Source organism: Ziziphus jujuba, chromosome 9, assembly GCF_031755915.1.
Source record: "Ziziphus jujuba cultivar Dongzao chromosome 9, ASM3175591v1".
Lineage (NCBI taxonomy): Eukaryota > Viridiplantae > Streptophyta > Magnoliopsida > Rosales > Rhamnaceae > Ziziphus > Ziziphus jujuba.
The window spans coordinates 18,545,144-18,570,330 of NC_083387.1; the positions used below are offsets into that span (position 1 = coordinate 18,545,144).

The following is a 25,187-nucleotide window of genomic DNA, read 5'->3' on the forward strand; positions in this document are numbered from 1 at the left end:
GATATCAATTTTTTGAACCTTAATTTTAATATTGTCCTTAACTTTGGAATTTTTTTAAAAGTTAAAATTTAAAAATGCATTTAAAATTTATGTGAATCTAATTAATTCATTTTATTCTTCTAAACTTATATAAAATTCTAAATATATCTCTAAATCTCATTAAGAACCGATAATGCTAACAAAAAGCCTATCAAAATGTCCTGATAAATTATATGTTATATACACATACACATACATACAAATACTTTTTCAATTCGAAAACAAGAAAATAAGGCTCATTTTATTTTAAGATTTACTTATTAACTTGAAAATTAATTAAAAATTTAAAATTGAGTGATTTAAATCTAACAGGAGTCTACAAATTAGACGAATCTCATGCCATGTCATACTCAAATATAGATCATCTGTATCTAAATTGAAATAAGTGGTTATTAAGTAACAATTTGGGACGAAGAACGAATAAGAGGAGGAAAAAGTAGAAGAAAGAAGGAAAAGCATACAGTTCTTCCTCACCACTTCAAAGTCAAAATAGAGGAAAAAGGATTTAATAAGAGAAGACGACATATGATAAAAAAGATCCTTACAGACTAACTTTCAATAGCCGTGAGCTAAACTTAGATCACTTACACGAAATCTGATAATAGTCTTAATGCACTCTTTTGGTTTGAGATGCCTTTGCCCCATGCGATAAAGATGCCACAACGAAGACCTCAAGGTCCAACTTAAATTCTATTAGGAAGTTTTATTCAACCTACCTGCGGTTCTTTTGGTATTGTTGCCCATACAAACCAAAAACCCTTAACCCCAAATTTTGAGCAGCACCTTCAGGATTTAGGATTCCGTGAAATTATATATTAAAAAATAATAATAAAGAAAAAGAAAAAAGCATGTGCGTGAAAAGTTAATCTTCAGTTAAAATTAGCTCCAATTGGACCAATATGCACAAAATAAAAAATAAAAACTAGAGGGCTCAACGCGTGGATTTTAAAACTAAGGGCCTCATTGCAACATGGTACAACTAGGCAGTAGCAATGTGCAATAAACCCTAAAGAATTAAAAAAAATATGGATTAAAAAGGAAAATAAAAAGAACTTTTAGCTTTCAGTTATACATCATACCATTTCACTCCTAACACAATGTTTGGTGCATTATTCTCCACATAATAGCACGGTATTTTGGATTGACAAAATATTCTTGGATAGAATCGTGTAGCGAAGTCCAACAAAAGTTTGACTAGCATTTTACTTCATAAAAACAAGATACATAAAAAGTGGAAAGAAAACCTTAACTTATATTCCTGCTCATACAAGATTAGACAGAATCAGCATTAGCATTAAAATAGCCAATTCTCCTGTCTAGGATGAATGATGACCTATAGAATTTACTTAGTAGAAGATTCTGTTATTCTAAAGGCACAGGGTATCAAGCACAAACCTTTAACTACAATTCTACAAAACTGAGAAGCTAAGCATTTCCATCTGTACTTGTATGTATAAATAAACAATCAATAAAACAAGCCGAATTGCCTGGGTCTTTCATACCCCATTAATGCAGTAGTTGTTGCTCTCATCTGCCTTCCACTTGTAAACTTTCAGCCATTTGTTCCTCCTGCATCACAATTTTTCAGAGTCAGACCAGGATAGGCGTTTTCACAAACAAATATTGGAAGTAATAAATAACAAAAATCTAAAAGATGATAAATCTACCATGAAAGAACTTATGAGTAAGAGGCATCCGGATCCACCAGAAAATAATTTACACTTGATGTCTAAATCCACCAGCAATAGATTTACAATTGAGATCTCAAACCACCAATGGCCGAAATATACCACAAACATTTTGATTGATAGTATGGACCTTTGCATCTTACTGTAGAAGTAATGGTTCGCTTTTCCATTGTTCTAAAGAGATGGTTAAAGAAAGAAAACATCTTTTAAATACATTAGAGACAAGGCCATCCATCTGCATAGAGTTTGGATTATAGAACTACAATTTATACATCTGCATCCAGAAGCACTAAATACACAATGCAAGGCATTCTCCGATCTCTGTACCACCACAAGTGAAGGTACAGCCTCATAAAGAGCACTAAAACCGTACATTGACTTGAAAGTAGACTAAAAATGAAGAGAAGTACATGTATGGCATATTGCACCTTTAAAGGCCATCTTTCATGCTAATCTTAATGTTCTGCACTTTAATTGACAACTGTAGCTTATGATCCTCAATATCTTTTAAAACTGAAAGAAGGTTAGCCCGATAAACCTCACATTTCCGATTTGCACACTCCAGTTCATTTGTAAGTTCGCGAATTTTCTTGTCCATATCATCCTGCATAATGTTTACAAAAGAATCCCAGAAGTTATTTTGACTTCGAGATGGGAGAGTTTACAAATAAAACCAACAGTGCAGTCACTAAAAACACAATTTAACTTATCAAATAAGGTGGTAGGAGAGGAATTCTTTTCTCTTTTTTTATTTTTTATTTTAACCTAGTAGAAAACAATCAAACACAAAACACTTGTCTAAAAATAGACAGTTAAGGGAAGAAATGAAAACTTTCAAAACATATAATACTTTCTAACCTAAGAAGACAGCCATATCAATTTAAAGAAAAACCGAACACAGTCACACTCTAACCTCAGACATATGTTGTCCAGAGCTCCCTTCACGATCCACACAAGTGTTATTCACCTGACATGCATTGTTGGAAGAGCTTCCCCTGATACGCCCATTCATCATGGCAGTTTTCCCCTCATTCTTTGTTGCACAAGCTACTCTGTTCACAGCCTCTTGCAGAGCACCCAATGCTACATCATACATTTCCGCAGATTTTGCTCCTTCATCTACATATTTAAAGGCTTCATGACGTAGGGTATTATATCGAACAGTATGAGACTCCAGGTAATTGGTATATACATCACTACGATGTTCTTCTAATATAACACTGCTCTTTGCATTCCTCGTCCATCTTTTCAGTATGTAATGTGATGGAAGAGTTAGCACATTGGTCACTCTAAAGACTGCCAATACATGTCTGCAAAGAAGACCCGAGAACTCGAACATCTGGCAACTACAAGTTGCTTTCATCTCTAAAACATTAAACTTAACATAGTAAACTTTATGATCCTCCCCATACTTTGATACTTGATAAGTGATGATCTCCCCATCATCCTCAGCCTTGGATGCCATGAAAGTTAGGGTTCCAACTAGCTCCTCTTGAAACCTCATGAATAATTTTCTAGTATAAAGCTCCGATGCTTGCTTCTCCATTGGAGACGGAGTCTTCAGAACTGGCGAAGTGTTCATGGTATCATAATCTGCTTTCACTTCCTTCTCATTGCGACTCTCCAGAGCTTTCTCATAAAGCTTGAAGAACTGACTCAGATTCGTTGAAGCATTCACATATCCATCAAAGTAAGAATTCATGCTATCACTACGCTGGGTTATTGACATTTCAGCAAAAAAAGTGTCCCGCAGATAAACTGGGACCCACTGCCTTCGAGCAGAATATATTGTTTGAAGCCACTCATGATCCCTGAGATCATATCTGTCAACAAGGGACAACCAGCAAGACTCAAATTCCTCTATTGACTCGGTCAAGTTAACACATTTATGAAAGTCCGCTTCAAAACTTGGATGTTTAAGAAACACATGGGACAATTTCTCTTGACATTTTTTAAAGATGTGCCATTTACAAAAACGATGGCGGGTCTCTGGGAAGACTTGCATTATTGCTGACCGGATCACAGCATCATGATCAGTGGTTATTGACACAGGAGGCCGACCTGACATTGCCATGAGCCATGTCTTAAAAAGCCAAACAAATGATGCTTCAGATTCATTTATTAAAAAAGCACAACCAAACAACACTGGCTGCCCGTGATGGTTTACCCCAGTGAAAGGTGCAAATGGCAAGCGATACCTGTTTGATCTGTAGGTAGTATCAAAAGTAACAGTGTCACCAAAGTAATTATAGTTCATTCTTGCCTTTGGATCAGCCCAAAAAACATTTCCTGTCGACTGATCCTCATCACCTTGCACAGCATAGAAGAAATTGGGGTTATCCGCATGCATCTGCCTCAAATAATCTAACAGTAGTTGGATGTCTCCTTCTAAGCTCCTCTGGCGATTATTCCTCATGTAATTTCTACAGTCCACCTCAGTAAATCCAACCTTGCTTATTCCACCATACTCTTTTATTAGGGCTGACATAATCCTTCGCGGACCCATTCCAGCTGCCTGCAAGGTATCAATCAAGGTCTTTGCAGGACCAGAAATTTGCCTATGAGAACGAAGACAATGCACTTGATCAGGAGGAACCAACTCATGATTGTGCTCTCTGACAAACCCAGAAACAATCCATTTCCCAGAATCTTGCATCTTTACAGATAATGACGCTTTGCATCCGACTCTGGTGATAGTTCGAGGGCGCTTGATCTCTCTATCTTTGGTGCGCTTCTCATTCAAATTCCGGAAGCCCTCTTTAGCACAAACAAACTGCCGCTGAATAATAGCACCATCACGTCTAGAACGACGAGAGGAACTGACACGGGTACTGAACCCAACACGGCGAGCATAGGAATTATAGAAGGCCTTGGCAGCCTCCTCAGACTCAAATTCCATGCCTTCATAAGGTTCAAGATCCAATAGGTCCCCCTCAGGAAGGTAAATCTCACCACCACCACCTCCACTGCCACCACTAGTAAGAGCAGGACTATCAACCATTTCCTCATCATCAACAGTGTGTTCAATGTCCACAATATCATCATCTCCTTCTCGGCCACTTCCTCCTCCCCCTCCACCCAACCCAATATCAAATTCAATCACCTCATTATCCATTTCAAACTGTGAACAATTCAGTTCTACTCCAAATGGGGGCCCAAGTCTCAATTGGGCAATTCATGCGTCTGCCGGTGAGTGTGTTTACGTGAACGCATATCCAAGTTTACATAAATTCCTCTACAATCCAAACCCAAACGCATAGAACTCAAAAGCATATTCTAAAAAGGCAAACCAAAATTAATAAAATAAAAATAAAAATAAAGTGCAGAAAAAAGTTGAAAAGCATAAAATTGAAATAAATAACCCACAAAATCAGTCATTAATGAAAATAAACACTCTCGTACCCTCGAAAAGGAGAACACTGGTCGATCCTCAGCAAAAAGCAAAGAATAAATTTACAATCTTTGTCACTCCTGCTCAACTATTGGCCACAGAATTGCGCGTAATGGACAGTGTATCAATGGGGAGTGAGATTTTCTGCTTTCTAGGGTTTCCAGAGGAGAAAAAAAAAAAAAAAAAAAAAAACCTAGAATTTGTGTTTGATTTTGGAGGGATTTGATTGGACTTGTATGGGAGTTACAAGATTTTTTTTTTTTTTTTTTCCGGAGGGCTCTGGAATCAAAGAGATTGATATGAAGGAGACGAAAGATACATCCAAATATTCATCATATTCATAAGAAAGCTGATGAAAGCCAAAGATGGTGAAGAGTTTGGGAACGGTGTGTGAAGCTCTTCGTATTGTATTCTAGCCCAACTCGTGGGTTTTAATTTTGTGGTTTATCCATCACATCTCTAAGCGATCAGACACCGTGGATTAGTTTTGATGATCGGATCTCTTTTGTCGAAGAATACGGGTAGTCATAATTTGTTTTTTTCTCTTTCCTTTTATATTATGCGAAATTATAAAAAATTTGAAATCAACAATTTTTTTAGTAGAATATAGAAGACAGGTTAGCTTTCAATATTTGATTTTAGGTTTCTAAGCATGGATTGCGAGACAATGTATATATTTGATAAAAACTAATTTTAACCGTGCCACAAAATTTGATAACCTCGATCGATAGAGTCCATACACACAATAGACTTATTAATTCTATTTTTACTTTAGATACTAATAAAATATCATTATTTTATCTTTAATTTAATTAAAAATAAAAATCATACATTATAATCATATTCATATGCCATAATTTCGAAATTAGCCTTTTTTTGTTTTTTTTTTTATCACATACTGACAAAATATATCAATTTTATCCTAATTATGTACATATACACACTACAATCATGTTCACATGCCATAGTTCATAGATTGTATTTCTTTATTTTAAACAAAAGGCAATCAATAGCCAAGACAGATTTGACAATGAAAGTGACAAAAGGGGTAAGGATGGAATGACAAGGATGACGACTAGCAATGGTGACAATGGTGACAAAGGAGGTAACTAATACGAGCCTAAGCAATCTAACTAGATTTATACAAACTAAAATTCATACAAACTAATATTCGATCGTTTAATTGATTAAAGTTCCGTAGAATGAATAATGCTATAAAAAGGTTGTAGAAATACCCTATTGATAAAACAATGATTGAATTTTAATTCTCAAATTAGAAAAGTTAAAAAAATAATTGTTAGAGATCCAAAAAGTTCAACTCTCACAAATATTAATTTTTGTTAAAAATAAAAAGTTATTGTATTAATAAAATTGGGTTTTTTTATAGGCAAAAGTACCTTAAAAATTCAGCCAATAATGTTTTCTAAATCTTGAATTCTAACTTATTTTATAATTTAAATTTAATAAGTCAATTCCTTTATAATATAGGAAAGTAACTAATTACATGATAAATTAAGATTAGAAAACTAGTTAATAATTATTCGTCCATCTAAAAATAATTAAAAACATAATAAAAACTAAAGGTTTTCTAAAATCAAAATAAAACAAAAAATATAAAACTTAGAGAACAAGTAATTTGATGATCAAGTAAAGTACACAAATCGGCCTAAAAAGGAAACAAACTGATTTCTTTCTCTTGAGGCCATATTGGATGGCTATTTAGATGTCACATATCTAAGAATACCATATCATCAAAGTGCCACATCATCATGCTCTAGAAAAATGATCAATTGCCCTTGACATTGGCCTCTTCATGCCTTCATATCTGCACCTTTCAATGCTCAATATTGTTGCCAATTTTAATTCTTTTTTAGCAAAATTCTTGCACTCTTGATTGATAAATACGTACTGGATAAGACTATTCAATGCTTTTTTAAACTTCTTTACACAAGTTTTTATAATTGGTTCAGTTGGTAACTCCAGTTGCTTAGGATTCCATCTCTCATTGCTCCCATAATGAACTTCATAATTCCATTCCTCTTGAAGATGATTTGTCCTCAAATTGTCACTTGCATCGAAATGAGATAAGTCAAATACATTAAAAGTAGCATTAACATTATACTCACTTGGAAGATCTAGCTTATAACAGTTATTTCAAATTTTATGCACTACTTGGATTGGTCTATCTCCTCTTGGCATAAGTTTTGATTTCCCTTGCCTAGGAAATTTCTCTTTCCTAAGGTGCAATCATACTCAATCTTCAAGCTCAAAGACAACCTTTTTTTCTTCCTTTTGTTGGCTTTTTTTGCATATTGCTCTATCTTCCTTTCTATGTTTGGACGTGCCTCTTCATGTAGAAACTTGACCAATTCGACTTTCCTCTTCCCATCTACACTAGTTTCTCACATAAAGATAATGGTCATAAATCCAATAGAGTTAAATGATTAAATCCATAAATAAGTTTAAAAGGTAAAAAACTAGTAGTAGAATAAATATTCCAATTGTATGCAAACTCTACATGTAGTAAACACTCTTCCCATGTTTTCATATTTTTACTAATTAGAGCTTTCAACAAGGTAGACAAAGTTCTATTTACTATTTCTGTTTGACTTCAGTCTAAGGATGACAAGTTATAGAAAACAACAACTTAGTATCTAGTTTAGTCTATAAAGTCATCCAAACATAACTTAGGAATTTAACATCTCTATCAGAAAATATAGTTCTAGACATATCATGCAATCTAACAATTTCTTTGAAAAACAAGTTAGCAATATGGGATGCATCATTTATCATATAACAAGTAATAAAATGTGCTATTTTAGAAACGTATCAATCACAAAAAAAAAAAAAAAATAGAATCTCTTCCACTGTTTGTTCTAGGTTATCATAATACAAAGTCTATAAAGATCTCAATCCAAGGATGATTAGGTAAAAGTAATTGCATGTATAATCCATAAATTTAGCTTGTTTACACTTAATACACTTGTCACAAATTTTCTCTATATCAAAATGTTCATATAATATAGCTAGTTCTTAGCTACACCAAAATGTCCCATTAAACTGTCACAATAAGATTCTCAAACCAATAATTCACCCAACATGCTCTAAGATGCTCTTGCAAATTTTCTTTTCTTAGAACATCGCACACAGCCCTAAAATGCTTAACATGCTCCTCTAAATTTCAGCTATATATTAAGATCAAGGTTCAAAAAATCGATATCGATGGAAATATTGAGAGTTTAAAATACAGAAATTTCCATAGAAATATCAGAAAATATCGAATATCGATAAAAAATTATAACAAATGATGGAAATTTGTTTTAAAAAATAGAAATTTTTATTGAAACTTTAGAATTAGTTTATTTAATCCATTAATTATCAAATTGATTATAAAACTTGCTAAAATATTGAATGAACATTATATTCTTCTTAGTGAATTGATTTATAATAAGTATTAATAACCATAGATGAATTATTATTAATAAAAATAAGTCAAAAAATACATATATGATAAAATTATTTATTAACTAAATCATATAAAATAATTATTACAATTACATTATAATTCATAAATGTCATCTTAATACCATATAGAACTTCTGAGTGGTTGAAAATCATTGGTTTCTTCCTCATTTTAATTTTGAGATGTGAAAGGTGAGACGTAATTATGAAAATATGTATTTTCCTGATAATTTTGCATATAATTATTAATATGCCAATCATATGGATTTTGTATTATTGGTTGACTATGTGCATAACTACTACTCTCTGATGGTTGAGTATGAGATGGTATGAGATGGTATTCATGAGTTGCTACTTGATGACATTCCATAAATAACTATTGAATAAGGGTTATGAAAATGACTTCCAACTTTTATAAATCTATTAGTCATAAAAATCGAATCTTTTTCTTGTTGTGACATTTCCATTATAGATTTCTTTTTATATATATAGTCTTTTCCAACAGTACTGAATCCTTAACCTGCATCTTTACTTCATGATCTTCATCTTGTGTTGCATGTGTGTAGTATTGTTCACCAGTAAATGAACTTAATCCAACTTTTTGCCTTGGTGATTCCCTTTGGCCACTACTTCTTCTAACTTCTTCAAAAAAGTTAAAAATAATAATAATAATAATAAACTTGAAAATTATCAGGAAATTTTTTTTATTCCTTCTGGTTGTTTGTGTTGCCTCTTCTCGAACCTGTAATATGGTGGACACAAACAAACATTATTATTTCACATGTATATATTTCATTATCTATTTACCCACATTTATAAAATAGATATTCCTGACAATAAGATTTGCTAGATTAAAAAAATATAATTTACAATCTTTGTATTTTTGCTTTATCAATATTTAATAAGTAGAACTTATTAATATTATTCAATTCAATTCATTTTATTTTGCTTATATCACTAAATGTCTAAAAAGCAATTAAAGGGTAAAAAAATTATCAATGAAGTTAATTTGATAAATCTTTTTACTAAATATCAATAATATTTATGAATTTTTTTAAAAAAAATTAAAAAATTCCTGGATATTTTCAAAATTTCACTGGAATTTTCATGGAAATTATATATATTTTTTAACTAAATCGTTAAAGATTTGATGTGGATATTTCTCAAAAATTTCCATGAAAATTTTGGTGAAATTTTGAAAATTTCAATGGATATTATGGAAGTTCTATCCATTTCCATTTTGAACCTAAATTTTATTTCGACCCTTTCAAAAAATGGAAATATCGAGAAAATTTCGAGAAAATATCGGATATTCTAAATTTTGATTAAGATATCATCAAAATACACAACAACATATTTTCTTAAATATCCTCTTAAAACATAATTCATAAGACTAGATGCATTAGTTAAACCAAAAGGCATAACTAACTATCCATACAATCCATGTTTAGTTCTAAAAGTTGTTTTCAATTCATTAGCCATTTTCATGCGAATTTGATGATATCCACTTTTAAAATCCATTTTAGAGAAAACATAAGAATCATGTAATTCATCAAGTAGATCATCTAACCTATTAATTGGATGTCTATACTTAATGATTAAGTTATTGATTGTTCTACAATTGACATGCATTCTTCATATTCCATCTTTTTTAGGCACTACTAACACAGGCAATCCCTAACATAGCTTTTATCAAGAAGTTCACTTACCTGACTTTGCAATTCTTTTGTTTCTTCTTGATTGGTTCTGTATGTAGGCATGTTGGGAATTGTAGCTCATGGAATTAAATCTGTTTGATGTTCAATTCCTCTTAGTGGAGATAATCTTTTAGGAATTTCCTCTGGATAGACATCTTCATGTTCCTGCAAAAAGAGACATAATAAGACTAGGTAAAACATGATTATCTGGGTTAGCCAAATAATTCAAATAACATTATTTATACATTATTACAAACATTGGCTTCTTGCTCAAGAAAGCTTTCTTAATTTCACTTTGTTAAAATGCCTCTCTTTTCTTTCCCTTTCTTCCCTATAGTTTTTCTTTTTCTTTCCACTCACTTTCACCCACGAATTTAACACTCTTTTTCTTGAAATGCAGCTTAGCCTCACGCGATTTCTCTTTCTTTGAGTTTTTGATGTTGGCTGAAGGTGGAATCATTCTCTCTCCCATTTTATTTTCGGCCTCTCTTGCAATTTGCTTCCCCATTAACTTTTGCATGGCTATTTGATCTTCAAGTACATGTCCAAGACATAATGGTACAAGCACAACTCTTTTACCTTTAAAATTAAACTCTTACTTGTTAGTTCAACCATGATGTAAAGCATCTTTGTCATATTGCCAAGGATGATCGAATAACAATTGTTCAGCCTCCATAGGAACTATATCACATAGAACTTCATCAATGTATTTCTTGATAGTAAAAGTAACCCTAACTTGTTTAGTCACCTGTACATCACCACTATCATTCAACCATTATAATATATAAGGATTTGGATGTTTAAAGGTAGGCAAACCTAATTTTTCAACAAGTAAAGTACTAGCAACATTTCCACATCTACCACCATCAGTTATCATACTACATACTTAATCTTGGATTTTGCATATAGTATGAAAGATGTTCTCTCATGGTGTTTTAGGTGTTCAAAAGAACAAAGAGAATTCAATCTCACAAATAATTTTCTGTATCAATAATGTACTGATTATTATTGATAAAACAAGCCTTTAACTAGGCTAAAAAAGTCACACAATAAACCCTAGAAGACATAAGGAAAACCGGCCATACAATAACCTTTCCTAAAGTGGCCGAATTTCTTACTTTCCTAAATCTAAGTTCTAATTAATTGATTCCTTTATTTTGGATTAGGAAATAATTAATCTACAATGAAAACAATAAAATAAGAACTTTCCTAAACTTATCTTTCCAGCAAATAAATAAATAAAAACTAAAAAATAATGGAAGTTTCCTAAAACAAAATGCTTTGTAGGATGCCAAATAAGCTGAATATGAAGTCCCACACATTTCCCTTGCTTGTAAGAAAGAGAAAAAGCCAACTCAGCACAATACAGTAAAGCCAGCACAAAATACAGCAAAACCTGGCAAATCTTGGACCCATGCACACACCACCTATTTGTTTGCCTTTGAAGCTGCCTTGACTTGATTTCATGACTTAGAAGACTTATGAATTGAATCCATAAAGAGTTGGAACCATTTCATGCTGCTCGATGTCCATATTTGCACCACAATTACTATCCGGGTCCGTATCGGCTTCCACGACTTGGATGCTTAGAATAGGCTTTGTACCTTCTAGTATGGATAAGCTCTGTTGATAATTGATTACCCCATGTATAAATGCTCTTAGTTTATCCTTAAATTTCTTAATTTGAGCTCTTGTGATTGGCCCGGTCTTTATCCATGTCGGATCAGCACCCTAGTGGGTTATCAGTTGAGCAGACTCGGGCGGAATCACATCATATTCCCATTGTCTTCCCCATGATCCCTCCTTCTTATACTAGTTGAATTAGCCTCTTCATCTTCCGAAGCATCTCTATCGATTCTACTAGTATGTTCCTCTTTTTGCACGCCTTTTCCCTTATTTCTTCAAAGTTATGGAGCTATTTGTTGCACGAAAGCATCCATCCATGATTTAACTTCATTAATTTCTCCCCTAAGCTCATTTATTTCCACCTTCAATTCAGTCTTTAATTATGCCTTAAGCTTCTCCGTCATGTTACCATTTAGAGCCTATAAAAGTCTTGGATGAAAATTTGTTTTTTGTGCCATTTATTTTAGAAAAAGATTAGTAATATAAGTACAATAATATAAGAAATCCTCACAATTTCACTCTTTCACACGTTTCTCTTAATTAAGGTCTCAATATTCATGTTTACATACTAATTTTTGGTTTTTCCCCTTTAATGAGCTCACACTTTCTTGTCTGTTTCCTCTCTCAGTCAAATCTATTGGTTCTTTGCAAACTAATCCTAAACAATACTAAGCTGGAAATTAGGTCCAATTAATTTATCAATAAGATTTAGTAACTTAGAAAAACAAGAAACAAGCAAAAACAAATAGTAAAACTACTAGTTTTGGCCAATGAAAGAAATTGACCAAAGAATTGAAATAAAATAACCATGAGAGACAATTTGAAAATAACAAGTGATTAAGATAGGAAAAGACAATTTAAGATGATAACGAATCAAAGAGTAAGAAAATAGTATCTTGATTTGGCCTTAATTGTTTCTTTGAATCTGAAGGCTTAGTGCTCCTTTTTTTAAATCCCTCAATTTCAATATATATCTTAATCAAAACCAATAGCAAGATCACAATAATCTTCACAATAGACTTTGGCCTTCACATTTTTTTTTTTATATATGGTTTTTTTTAACTGTTTTTTTTGTACTAAAGCAGCAGCAACAAAGTTTACAATATCACTAAATATTAATCTCGATTTAAGTAATTCAACATAACTCACAAATTACACCAATAAATTAAGTTTGATACAATTTGGTAGGATGCAATCTGATGTAATTTTTTTTTAATTAAGATACTTTAATGATAATGCAAAATTAATGATAAGAATTTAGCAAACAAAGATTATACAAAAACCAAACTCTTGAAAGAGAACAATTGATGCAATTTCGACCAAAATTCAAAGTTGGGAAATAACAATATTTTTTCTAAGTAAATGGACAAAAGGACACCAAAAGTTTCAAACCCAAACAAAGATTGATACTCAAGAAAACCCAAACAAATTTTGAACTCATATGAAACCTAATGTAAAAAGACTTTTTTTTTTTTTCGGATTTGATGATGATGAAGAACTAACACAAATATATTATTGAGAATACAATCTAACCTATGCTAAATTGCAGCAAGAATACAAAATTAAATTTAAAAGATAATCAAACTTGAAAATTAGAAACTTGCTTTGATACCAAAATTGAAACGAGCCTAAGCAATCCAACTTAAATTTGCACAAACTAATACTTCATTGTCTAATTGTTTCAGATTTTGTGGAATGAATTACATTACAAAAGGGTTGTGGAACTACCCTATTGATAAGTCAATGATTGAACTTTAATTCTCAAGCTAGAAAAGTTCAAAGGATAGTTGTTAGAGAACCAAAAGGTTTAACTTTCACAACTATTAATTTTCGTTGAATACCAAAAGTTGTTCTATTAATGAAATTGAAGTCTTTTTATAAGCAAAAGTACCTTAAAAATTTGGCAAATAATGTTCCCAAAACCCTAAATTCTAATTTATTTCATAATTTAAATTTGACTAATAATTTCTTTTATAGTTTAGGAAAGAGATTAATTACATGATAAATTGAGATTAGAAAACTAGTTAACAATTAATTGTTTGGCAAAAAATAATTAAAAACATAATAAAAATTTAAAGTTTCCTAAAATCAAATTAAGACTAAAATTGTAAAACTTGACAAACAAGTAACTTGGTGATAAAGTAAAGTACATAATTCGGCTTAAAAAGGAAACGAGCTGATTTCTTTCTTTCTAAGCCACGCTGGAGAGCTACTCAGATGCCACATGTCATGCCACATGTGAAAGAATGCCATATCATCAAAGTGCTACATCATCAAGCTCTTGAAAAATGACCAAAGTGACCTTAACATTGTCTTCTTCATGCCTTCATATCCGCAGCCTTCAATGCTCAATATTGTTGTCGATTTTGATTCTTTATTAGCAAAACTCTTGTAGTCTTAATTGATAAATATGTCCCATATAAGACCATTCAATGCTTTTTTAAATTTCTTTGCATGAGCTCATGTAATTTCGTCCAGCTGGCAACTCCGATAGCTTAGGACTCCATCTTTAAGTGCTCCCATGATTAACCTCATCATTAAGTGCTCCCATGATGAACCTCATCATTCCCCTCATCTTGAAGATGATTTATCTGCAACTTGTCACCTGCATCAAAGGGGGATAAGTAAGATACATTAAAAGTAGCACTAACATTGTACTCGCTTGGAAGATCTAGCTTATACGCATTATCTCCAATTTTTTGTAATACTTGGAATGCTCCATCTCCTTTTGGCATAAGTTTTGATTTCCTTTGATTAGAAAATCTCTTCTTCCTATTTACTACTTCCATTTGCCCATCATCTATTTTTTGACGAGCAATAAAGTGTGCCATTTTAAAAAACCTATCAACCATAACAAAATAGAATCCCTTATACTCTTTGTTTAAGGTATTCCTAATACAAAGTACATAGAGATGTTAATCCAAGGATGACTAGGTATATGGAATGACATGTATAATTCATAAGGGTTCAACTTTAATTTAACTTGTTTACACTTAATACACTCATCACAAACTTTCTTGATATCCTTTCTCATGCACAGCCAATAAAAATATTCATGCAATATAGTTAATGTCTTAGCTACACCAAAATATCCCATTAAGTAGTTACAATGAGATTCTTTAACCAATAATTCATACAAACTACAACTGGGAATGCATAATATATCTTCCTGAATGATGAAACTATTAAAAAGATAAAACTTACCTTCAGCATGCGTTTCACATTGCAAATAAATTTCAGCAAAGTCTTCGTCACTTCCATAAATACTTTTGATATGTTCAACCTTTACAACTTAGCACGTTAAGTGGAAGTAAAGTATACCTTCTTGATAGTATCAGCTACTACATTATCAAAACCTGATCTGTACTTGATTACATATAGAAAGGTTTCAATGTATTCCATCCAACATCTATGTGTAGTACAAATTCTTTTAGCCAAAGGTAATGTTGCCACGTCTCCAACGCTCTAGCAAATGACTAGAGCTCCTTTTCATATAACGAAAAATTCAATGTAGCTCCACTTAATTTCTCACTGAAGTAGGTGATGAGTCTATCTTCTTGCATAAAAACAGCACCTATACCAATACCTGATGCATCATACTCAACTTCAAATCTTTTAGCAAAGTTAGGCAAAGAAAGTGAAGGTGTATTAGTAAGTTTATCTGTTAGCAAATTAAAAGACTTCTCTTGCTTTTTTCCCTATTTAAAGCCTACACTTTTGTTGATCATTTTTGTAAGTGGTGCAACAATTATACTGAAGTCCTTTACCAATCTCCTGTAAAAACTAGCAAGACCATGAAAACTTCTAACATTGGTTATAGATGTTGGGTTCGGTCATTCTCTAATTGCCTTTACCTTTTTGCCGTTAACCTTGATGCTTTCTGTACTAACAACAAAACCTAAAAGTACAAGTTCATGAATGCAAAAAATACTCTTCTTAAGTTAGCATAAAATTTTTCTTTTCTTGGAACATCATATATAGCCCTGAATGCTCAACATACTCCAATAAATTTCGGCTATATATTAAGATATTATTAAAATACACAACAACAAATTTTCCTAAATATGCTCTAGAAACATGATTCATGAGATGCATAAATGTACTAAATGCACTAATTAAATCAAAAGGCATAACTCACCGTGCATACAATCCATGTTAAGTTTTAAAAGTGGTTTTCCTTCATCACCCTCTTTCATGTGAATTTGATGATATCCACTGTTAAGGTCAATTTCATAGAAAACACAAGTATCATGTAGTTCATCAAGCAGATCATCTAAACTAGGTATTTGATGTCTATACTTAATGGTTATGTTTTTAATAGTTTTACAATCAACACATATTCTCTATGTTTCATCTTTCTTAGGCACTAATAATATAGGCACAACATAAGAACTCATATTTTCTCTAACATATCATTTATCAAGAATTTCACTTAACTAACATTGCAATTCCTTTTTTTTTCCTCTGGATTGGTTCTGTATGTAGGCTTGTTGGAAATTGTAGCTCTGGGAATGAAATACATTTGATGTTTAATTCCTACTACTGGAGGTAATCCTTTAGGAATCTTCTATGGAAAGACATCTTCATATTCCTGCAAAAGAGACATAACAAAACTATGCAAAGTAAGATCATTAGGGTTAGCCAGATAATTCAAATAACAATCTTTATACATCATTACAAACATTGGCTTCTTGCTCAAGAAAGCTTTCTTAATTTAATTTTGTTTTGCATAAGATGCCTATCTTTTCCTTAATCTTTTTCTTTCTAGTTTTTCTTTTTCTTTCCTCTCACTTTCATCCACGAATTTAACATTATCTTTCTTGGAATGCAGCTTGGCCTCACGTGATTTCTCCTTCTTTGAGATTATATTGGTAGCTGAAGGTGGAATCATTCTCTCTTCCTTTTGATTTTTGTTCTCTCTTGCAATTTGCTTCCAATTGATTTTTGCATGGCTATTTTATCTTCCAGTACATGTCTAGGAGATAACAATGCAAGTACAACTCTTTTACCTTTAAGATTCTTGTTAGTTCGACCATGATGTAAAGCATCCTTTTCATATTGTCGAGGACGACCTAATAACAAGTGTCCAGCCTCCATAGGAACGACATTACATAAAACTTCATCAGAGTATTCCTTGATAGAAAAATTAATCCAAACTTGTTTAGTCACCTTTACATCACCACTATCATTCAACTATTGTAATCTAGAGAGATCTGGATGTTTAAAGGTAGGTAAACCTAGTTTTTCAACATGCAAAGTACAAGCATCATTTGCCCAACTATCACCATCAATTATAATACTACATATATTGTCTTTAATTTTGCATCTAGTGTGAATGATGTTCTCATGTTGTATATCCTTCTCATCTTTGTACAATGTTAATGCTCACCTTGCCACCAAATTCAATCCTTCATGATATGGCAGCTCATCCTCGTCTCCACAATCATTGTAATCTTCCAAAGGTGGCATCTCATTGTCACTTGAATCCTCCCCCGTAGACTTTACTTCTCCACTCTCTTATATGACCATTGTCCTTTAATTTGGATATTGGCTAGCTATATGTCCCTTACTTCGACACTTGAAACACATTATATCATGATTACTAGAGGGGTTGGATTGAACTTGATTTGAGTAGCATCAATTGGAGCTTATAAAAGTCTTGGATCAAAATCTATTTTGTACGGATTAGCAATATAAGCACAATATATAAAAGATCCTCACAATTTTGCCCTCTCATTTGTTTCACTTAGTTAAGGTCTCAACTCTACTGTTTACACACTAATTTTGATTTTTAACTTCAAATGAGCTCACGCTCTCTTGCCTTTTCCCTCTCTTAGTCAAATCTATCGGTTCTTTGCAAACTAATCCCGAATAATACTAGGCTGGAAATTAGGTCCAATTAATTATCAACAAGATTAACTAACTTAGAAAAACAAAAAACAAGCAAAAACAAATAATAGTGCAACTAGTTTCGGCTAATGAAAGAATTGACCAAAGAATTTAAACAAAATGACCACAAGAGAAAATCTAGAAATAACAAGTGATTTAGATAGCAAAAGACAATTTAAGATGATAAAGAATCAATAAAACAAAGAATCAAAGAGTAAGAAAACAATATCTTGAATTGGCCTTGACCGTTTCTTTGAATTTGAAGGCTTATTGCTTCTTTTTCTAGCCAAACCTACATCACTCAATTTGATTATATATCTTAACCAAAACCAATAGAAAGATCACAATAATCTTCATAATAAACTTTGGCTTTCACAATTTTTTTTTTATATATGTGTTTTTTTTTTTTTTTTTTTTTTACTTTTTAACTTCTTTTTTTTTTTTGGGTACTAAAGTAGCGGCAACAAAAGTCATAATATCACTAAATATTGATCTCAATCCAAGTAAGTTGATACGAACCTAGGACGACCTGCTCCTAAACCCGTATTATATTAGCCCGGATCTTTAATTAAGTTCAAGTTCTAATGGAATGGACCTCAACCCCTAACCAACCTGTGGTTAGAAACCTTGGTATAATGTAGATGCCACAATAGGGGATGGAAAACCTATTGATAAGTCAAGCTAAAACAACCAATTCTCTAATGGTGTTTTAGGTGTTCTCAAAGAACAAAGAGATAATGAATCTCACAAGTATTTTCTTAATCAAATCAAAGTTTTTTTCATATTGAAAAATAAGCCTTTAAATAGGCTACAAAGCCACGAAATAAAACCCTAGAACATAAAGAAAACCAGCCACCACACATAAAGAAACCTAGTTGGCTGAAACTATACTTCCTTTCCTAATCTAAGTTTGATTAATTAATTCCTTTATATTAAATTAGGAATTAATTAATTTACAATTAAAAGAATAAAATAAAAACCTTCCTAAAGTTATTTTTCCAGAAAATAAATAAATAAAAGCCAAAAAGTAATGGTAGTTTCCTAAAACAAAAAGTAAAAACAAATTAGGAAACTAAAAATGCTAGCCTTTTTGATCAAGTTGACTTTGATCAATCTTTGACCTCTTTGAGCTTCAAATCAGCTTCTAGATGATTTTTAGGATGCCAAATAAGCTGAATATGAAGTCCCACAAGTTGCCCATGCTTGGAAAAATAAGAAAAGGCTAATACAGTAAAATACAGTAAACCTAGCAAGCAATACAGCAAATTCGGCCAAATTGTTGAGGCTGTCCGTACAAGCCCTTTTTGATTGCATTTGAGGCTGATTTAACTTGATTCCATGACCTCTTAGGCATATGTATTGAACCCATAAAGCATTGGAACCATTTCATGCTTCCCGGACTCCAAAAATGTACCAAAACCGTCACCCGGGTCCGTATCGGCTTCCACCACTTGGATGCTTAGAATAGGCTTTGTATCTTCAAGTATGGAAAAGCTTTGTTGAGATTGATTACCCTCTATATAAATACTCCCAGGTTGCCCTTAAATCTCTTAATTTGAGCTCTTGTGATTGGCCTAGTCTTCATCCGTGTCGAGTCAGCACCCCAGCGGGTTATCGGTGGAGTGGGCTCGGGCGGAATCACATCATAAGTAAACAAAACTCGCAAGTTACACCAATGGGTTAAGTTTGATACAATTTGTTTCCACTAATGTATTTCGGCTAGGATGCAATCTGACACATTTTTTTTTTTTATTAAGATACTATAATGATAATGTAAATTTAATGACTAGAATTTAGCATAAAAAGATCACACAAAAACCAAATTCTTGAACAAGAACAATTGATGCAATTTCGACCAAAATTCAAAATTTGAAAACAACAATTGTTTTTCTTTTGTTTTTTTTTAAGTAAACGAACACAAGGACACTAAAAGTTTCAAACCCAAACAAGGATTGATACTCGAGAAAACCCAAACAAAATTCAGACTCAAACAAAACCTAACACAAGATGATTTTTTTTTTCTTTTCCGAATTTGATAATAATGAAAAACTAACACAAATATATTAATGAGAAACAAATTTAACCTAACGCTCAACTGCAGCAAGAACAAATATCAAAACTAAAAGATAATCAAACCTAAAAATATCAAAATTGAAAGATAATCAAATGTCAAAATTAGAAACTTGCTCTGATACCAAAATTGAAATGAGCCTAAGCAATCCAACCTAAATTTGTACAAACTAATACTCAATCATCTAATTGTTTCATGTTCTATGAAATGAATGACGCCATAAAAGGGTTCTTGAAATACCTTATTGTAAGCCGAGGATTGAAATTTAATTATTAAGTTAGAAAAGTTCAAAGGATAGTTGTTAGAGAGCTGAAAGGTTTAACTCTTACAGGTATTAATTTTTACTAAAGATCAAAAGTTGTTGTATTAATGAAATTGAAGCCTTTTTATGGGCAAAAGTACCTTAAAATTTTGGCCAATAATTTTTCCTAAATCCTAAATTCTAACTTATTTTCAAATTTAAATTTGACTAGTCGATTCATTTATAGTTTAGGAAAGTGACTAATTATATGACAAATTAAGATTAGGAAACTATTTAACAATTGATTGTCCAACTGAAAATAATTAAAAACATAATAAAAATTAAATGTTTTCTAAAATCAAAATAAGCCTAAAATTGTAAAACTTGGAGAACAAGTAACTTGTGATTAAGTAAAGCACATAATTCGGCTTAAAATGGAAGCAAACTGATTTCTTTTTCTTCAAGCCACATTGGAGAGCCACTCAGAGGCCACATGTCATGTCATGTGTGAAAGGATGCCATGTTGTCAAAGTACCACATCATCATGGTTTCAAAAAATGAATAAATTGTGCCTAACATTGGCCTTTTTAGGTCTTCATATAAGTAGCTTTCGATGCTCAATATTGTTGCCAATTTTGATTCTTCCTTAGCCAAACTCTTGCACTCTTAATTGATAGACACCTCCTAGGTAAGACCATTCAATGCTTCTTTTAAGTTTTTTGCGCAAGCTCTTGTAATTAGTCCTTTTGGTAACTCAAATGGCTTAGGACTCCATATTTGAGTGCTCCCATGATAAACCTCATCATTTCCCTCCTTTTGAAGATGATTTCTACTCAAATTGTCACCTGCATAAAAAAGAGATAAGTTAGATACGTAAAAAGTAGTATTAACATTATACTCACTAGGAAGATCTAGCTTATAAGCATTGTCTCTAGTTTTCTGCAATAGTTAGAATGGTCCATCTCCTCTTGGCCTAAGTTTTGATTTCCTTTGATTAGGAAATCTCTCCTTCCTAAGGTGTAACCATACCCAATCTATAGGCTCAAAGACAACCTTCTTTCTTCCTTTGTTGGCTCGCTTTGCATATTGCTCACTCTTCTTCTCTATGTTTGCATGTGCCTTTTCATGTAAAAGCGTGACCAATTCGGCTTTCCTGTTTCCATCTACACTAGCTTTCTCACTGAAAGGTAATGGTGATAAATCCAATAGAGTTAAATGATTAAAATCATAAATAAGTTCAAAAAGTGAAAAATTAGTAATAGAATGAATAGTCCTATTGTATGTAAACTATACATTTAATAAACATTCTTCCTAAATTTTAATGTTTTTACTAATTAAAGCTCTTAATAAGGTAGACAAAGTCTTATTTACTACTTCGGTTTGACCATTAGTATGAGGATGACGAGTCGTAGAAAACAATAACTTAGTACCTAGTTTAGCCTATAAAGTCTTGCAAACATAACTCAGGAATTTAGGATCTCTATCAGAAACTATTGTTCTAGACATACCATGCATTCTAACAATTTTTTTGAAAAACAAGTTAGCAATATGGGATGCATCGTCTGTTTTATGACAAGTAATAAAGTTTTCCATTTTAGAAAACCTATCAACCATAAAAAAATAGAATCCCTTCCACTCTTTGTTCTAGGCAATCCTAATATAAAGTTTATAGAGATATCAATCCAAGGATGACTAGGATAAGTAATGGCTTCTATAATCCATGAGAGTTCAATTTTGATTTAGCTTGTTCATAGTTAATACCCTTGTCACAAATTTTTTCTACATCCTTTCTCATGCATGGCCCATAAAAATGTTCATGCAATATAGCTAGTGTTTTAGCTACACCAAAATATCCCATTAAACTGCCACAATAAGATTATCAACCAATAATCCACATAAACTACCACTAGGAATACATAGTTTATCTTCTCTAAAGGTGAAACCATAAAAAAGATAAAAATTACCTTTAACATGCCTTTCACATTGCAAATAAATTACAGTAAATAAATTACAGCAAAGTCTTCATCACTTGTATAATGACTTTTGATATGTTTAAACCCTAACAACTTAGCATGCAAAGTGGAAAGTAAAGTATTCCTTCTTGATAATGCATTAGTCACTACATTATCTTTACTTGATTGTACTTGATTTCACATGGAAAGGTTTCGATGAAGTCCATCCAATGTCTATGATGGCTATTGAATTTAGTTTGACCCTTTAAGTGCTTAACAGACTCATGATCAATATGTAGTACAAATTTTCTTATGCAAAGGTATTGCTCACATCTTCAGCGCTCTAACCAACGAATAGATCTCCTTGTCATACATTGGATAATTCAATGTAGCTCCACTCAATTCTCACTGAAGTAGGCGATAAGTCTACCTTCTTGCATAAGAACTGCACCTATACAAATACTTGATGCATCACATTCAACTTCAAATGTTATAGCAAAATTTAGGCAAAGAAAGCAAATGTGCATTAGTAAGTTTATCTTTTAGCAAACTAAAAGACTTCTCTTGCTCCTTTCCCCATTTAAATCCTACTATTTTCGTAATCACTTCCGTAAGTGGTGTAGCAATGGTACTGAAGTCCTTCACGAATCTCTTGTAAAAAGTAGTAGGACCATGAAAACTTCTAACATTTGTTATAGATTGGGGTCTTTCATTCCCTAATTGATCTTACCTTTTCATTGTCAACCTTGATGCTTTTTGCACTAACAACAAAAACTAAAAATGCAAGTTCACTAGTGCAAAAAGTACACTTCTTAAGTTAGCATACAATTTTTCGTTTCTTAGAACAACATATACAACTCTAAGATGCTCAATATGCTCCTCTGAATTTTGACTATATATTAAGATATCATTAAAATACACAACAACAAATTTTCCTAAATATGCTCTTAAAGCATAATTCATAAGATGTATAAATATACTAGGTACATAACAAATTAAGATCAAGAAATTGGTTAACAATTAATTTTCTGGCTAAATATAATTAAAAACTTAATAAAAATTAAAGGTTTTCTAAAATCAAAATAAGACTAAAATTGTAAAATTTGGAGAACAAGTAGCTTGGTGATCAAGTAAAGCATATAATTTGGCCTTATAAGGAAACAAGTTGATTTCTTTCCTTTCATGCTATATTGGACATCCACTTAGATGCAACATGTTGCACCACGTGTCCAAGGATGCCATGTCACCAAAGTGTTGAAATGTGGTGATCTTGCCACAATGTGCAAGGTAGTTCGGTTACACTTGCACTCTTTGTTTTGCAACATCAAAGACCAAACATTATTTATGTTTATGCATTTTATTTTATCTTGTAATGTTTAAGAACAATATCCTTTTTGTAATGCCCTAAGCTCATTATCTAGCTTAAGGCCTTTTTTGTCTAGTTGCTAAAATTGTATTTCCAGCAACATAAGTCCACTTCCTTGGATGCCGTTTGAAGTAGGTTTGGGATTTGGACCTGAATTTTGGATATGATAAACTAGACATGCAGAGGAAGCAGCAACAAAAAGAATGGCCCAATTTGGAGCTGGGAAGGCTGAGTTAAGCCCAAAACAATCTGACCCTTGTGTAGTGTTGTTGCCCAGAAAACTGGGCAAAACTGCCTCGGGTTTGATTATTTTTGAATGGGTAAATGGACTTTGTTTTATCTGATTTTTGGCGAGAACATAGTTTAATATTCAAAAAGACTTCCCTCCAATTTTCAAGTCAAATGGAGCTGGTTTTCAAATTCAAATTCCTTAGACAAGCTGAACTGCCTATTAAAGAAGGTTTCTTGCATGTCCAGCACATTGATTAGAGTTAGTTGAGGTAGTTTGGATTGGTTGGTTACTTTTAATGCTTTTGAATTTATTGCTCAATATGGCAGCATGCCTTATTGTCTTTTTGATGTATTTAAAAGTATGAAAATTGTAATGAAAAACATTGAGAAAGAAAATATTCAAAAACAAATTTTGAAAAACAACATTTTTGGCTCTCTTTCTCTCATCTACTACATTTTGGTTTCTTCTTCTTCCCAAAAGCTAACAACCTTCTCAAGAACCCTAAACCTTCATTAAAACCAGAAACAAAACCTAAACAAACCCCAAAAAAAAAAAACAAAATCAAGAACCAAGAACCAACAAGAATCATTCTTGACTAACACCTTGAATGATTGTGCTCTAGGGTACAACAACATAAACCTACACCAAATTCCATCATGGTATCAGAGCATAGTGTAATTTCTTAGGGCCTTGTGAGCTTTCAACCTAGACCATTTTATTTGTGAGAGGATCCCCCACCTAAAGCCTTCCAACCAAAACCAAAACCTCCCAAAAAGACTAGTTGAAACTCACCAAAACACCACCACCCGAGAGCTTGTTCTTGTGTCCATTTTTCAAAACTTTTCAAAAACCATTTTTTCAAATGGCCTCACAATCCTTTGCAACCCCAACACCACCTAAGTTTGAAGGCCAAAACTATTCCATTTGGAGTATAAAAATGAAAGCCTACCTTCAAGCCTTTGGTTTATGGGAAGTCATAGAAGAAGGTTATGTAGTGGAGGAGTTGAGAGCTAATGCAACCCAAGCACAAAGAAATGCACATGAGGCCAAAGTTGCCAAGGGGTTCAAGGCCCTCACGGCCTTGCACTCCTCCATGAGTGATTCCATTTTTACAAGGATAATGTCATGCACAAGTGCTAGAGAGGTTTGGATAAAGCTTCAAGAGGAGTTCCATGGAAATACTAGAACTCGGCAAATGCAAGTTTTAAACCTAAGAAGAGAGTTTGAGACCTTGAAGATGAAGGAGAATGAGCTTGTCAAGGATTTCACGGAAAGGATGCTCAAAGTGGTAAATCAAATTCGGGTCCTTGGTGAGAAATTGACCGATCAAAGGGTAGTAGAGAAAGTATTGGTGAGCTTACCCGAAAGGTTTGAAGCTAAGATTTCCTCCCTTGAAGAATCTAGAAATCTTAGTGAAATAACCTTGAGTGAGCTCATCAATGCTCTTCAAGCAACTGAACAAAGGAGAGCCATTAGAAAGGAGGAGACCATAGAGAGTGCATTCTATGGTGGCCACGGCAACAAAAAGAAGAA

At 32.6% G+C, this 25,187-nt stretch overlaps 1 protein-coding gene across 4 annotated transcripts; it reads right to left on the minus strand.

The window, feature by feature from the left end:
- Nucleotides 1-1,217: 1,217 nt before the first annotated feature.
- On the minus strand, nucleotides 1,218-5,609 carry LOC107427132 (protein FAR1-RELATED SEQUENCE 5). 4 transcript variants are annotated; one of them, XR_007243010.2, is made up of 5 exons: nucleotides 5,130-5,609; nucleotides 2,641-5,003; nucleotides 2,156-2,331; nucleotides 1,707-1,901; nucleotides 1,218-1,608 (listed from the first exon to the last, which is right to left on the minus strand). XR_007243010.2 is itself a non-coding variant. In XM_048480775.2 (4 exons), exons 2-3 carry the CDS (start codon nucleotides 4,840-4,842, stop codon nucleotides 2,158-2,160), a joined length of 2,376 nt encoding a protein of 791 aa, XP_048336732.2. In that variant the 5' UTR covers nucleotides 4,843-5,003; nucleotides 5,130-5,608; the 3' UTR covers nucleotides 1,218-1,608; nucleotides 2,156-2,157. The 4 variants fall into 4 exon arrangements, 1 of the variants encoding a protein (XP_048336732.2); XR_001582244.4 differs by having other exon boundaries at nucleotides 1,707-2,331; nucleotides 2,641-4,962; nucleotides 5,130-5,606; XR_001582245.4 differs by having other exon boundaries at nucleotides 1,707-2,331; nucleotides 5,130-5,606.
- Nucleotides 5,610-25,187: the final 19,578 nt, after the last annotated feature.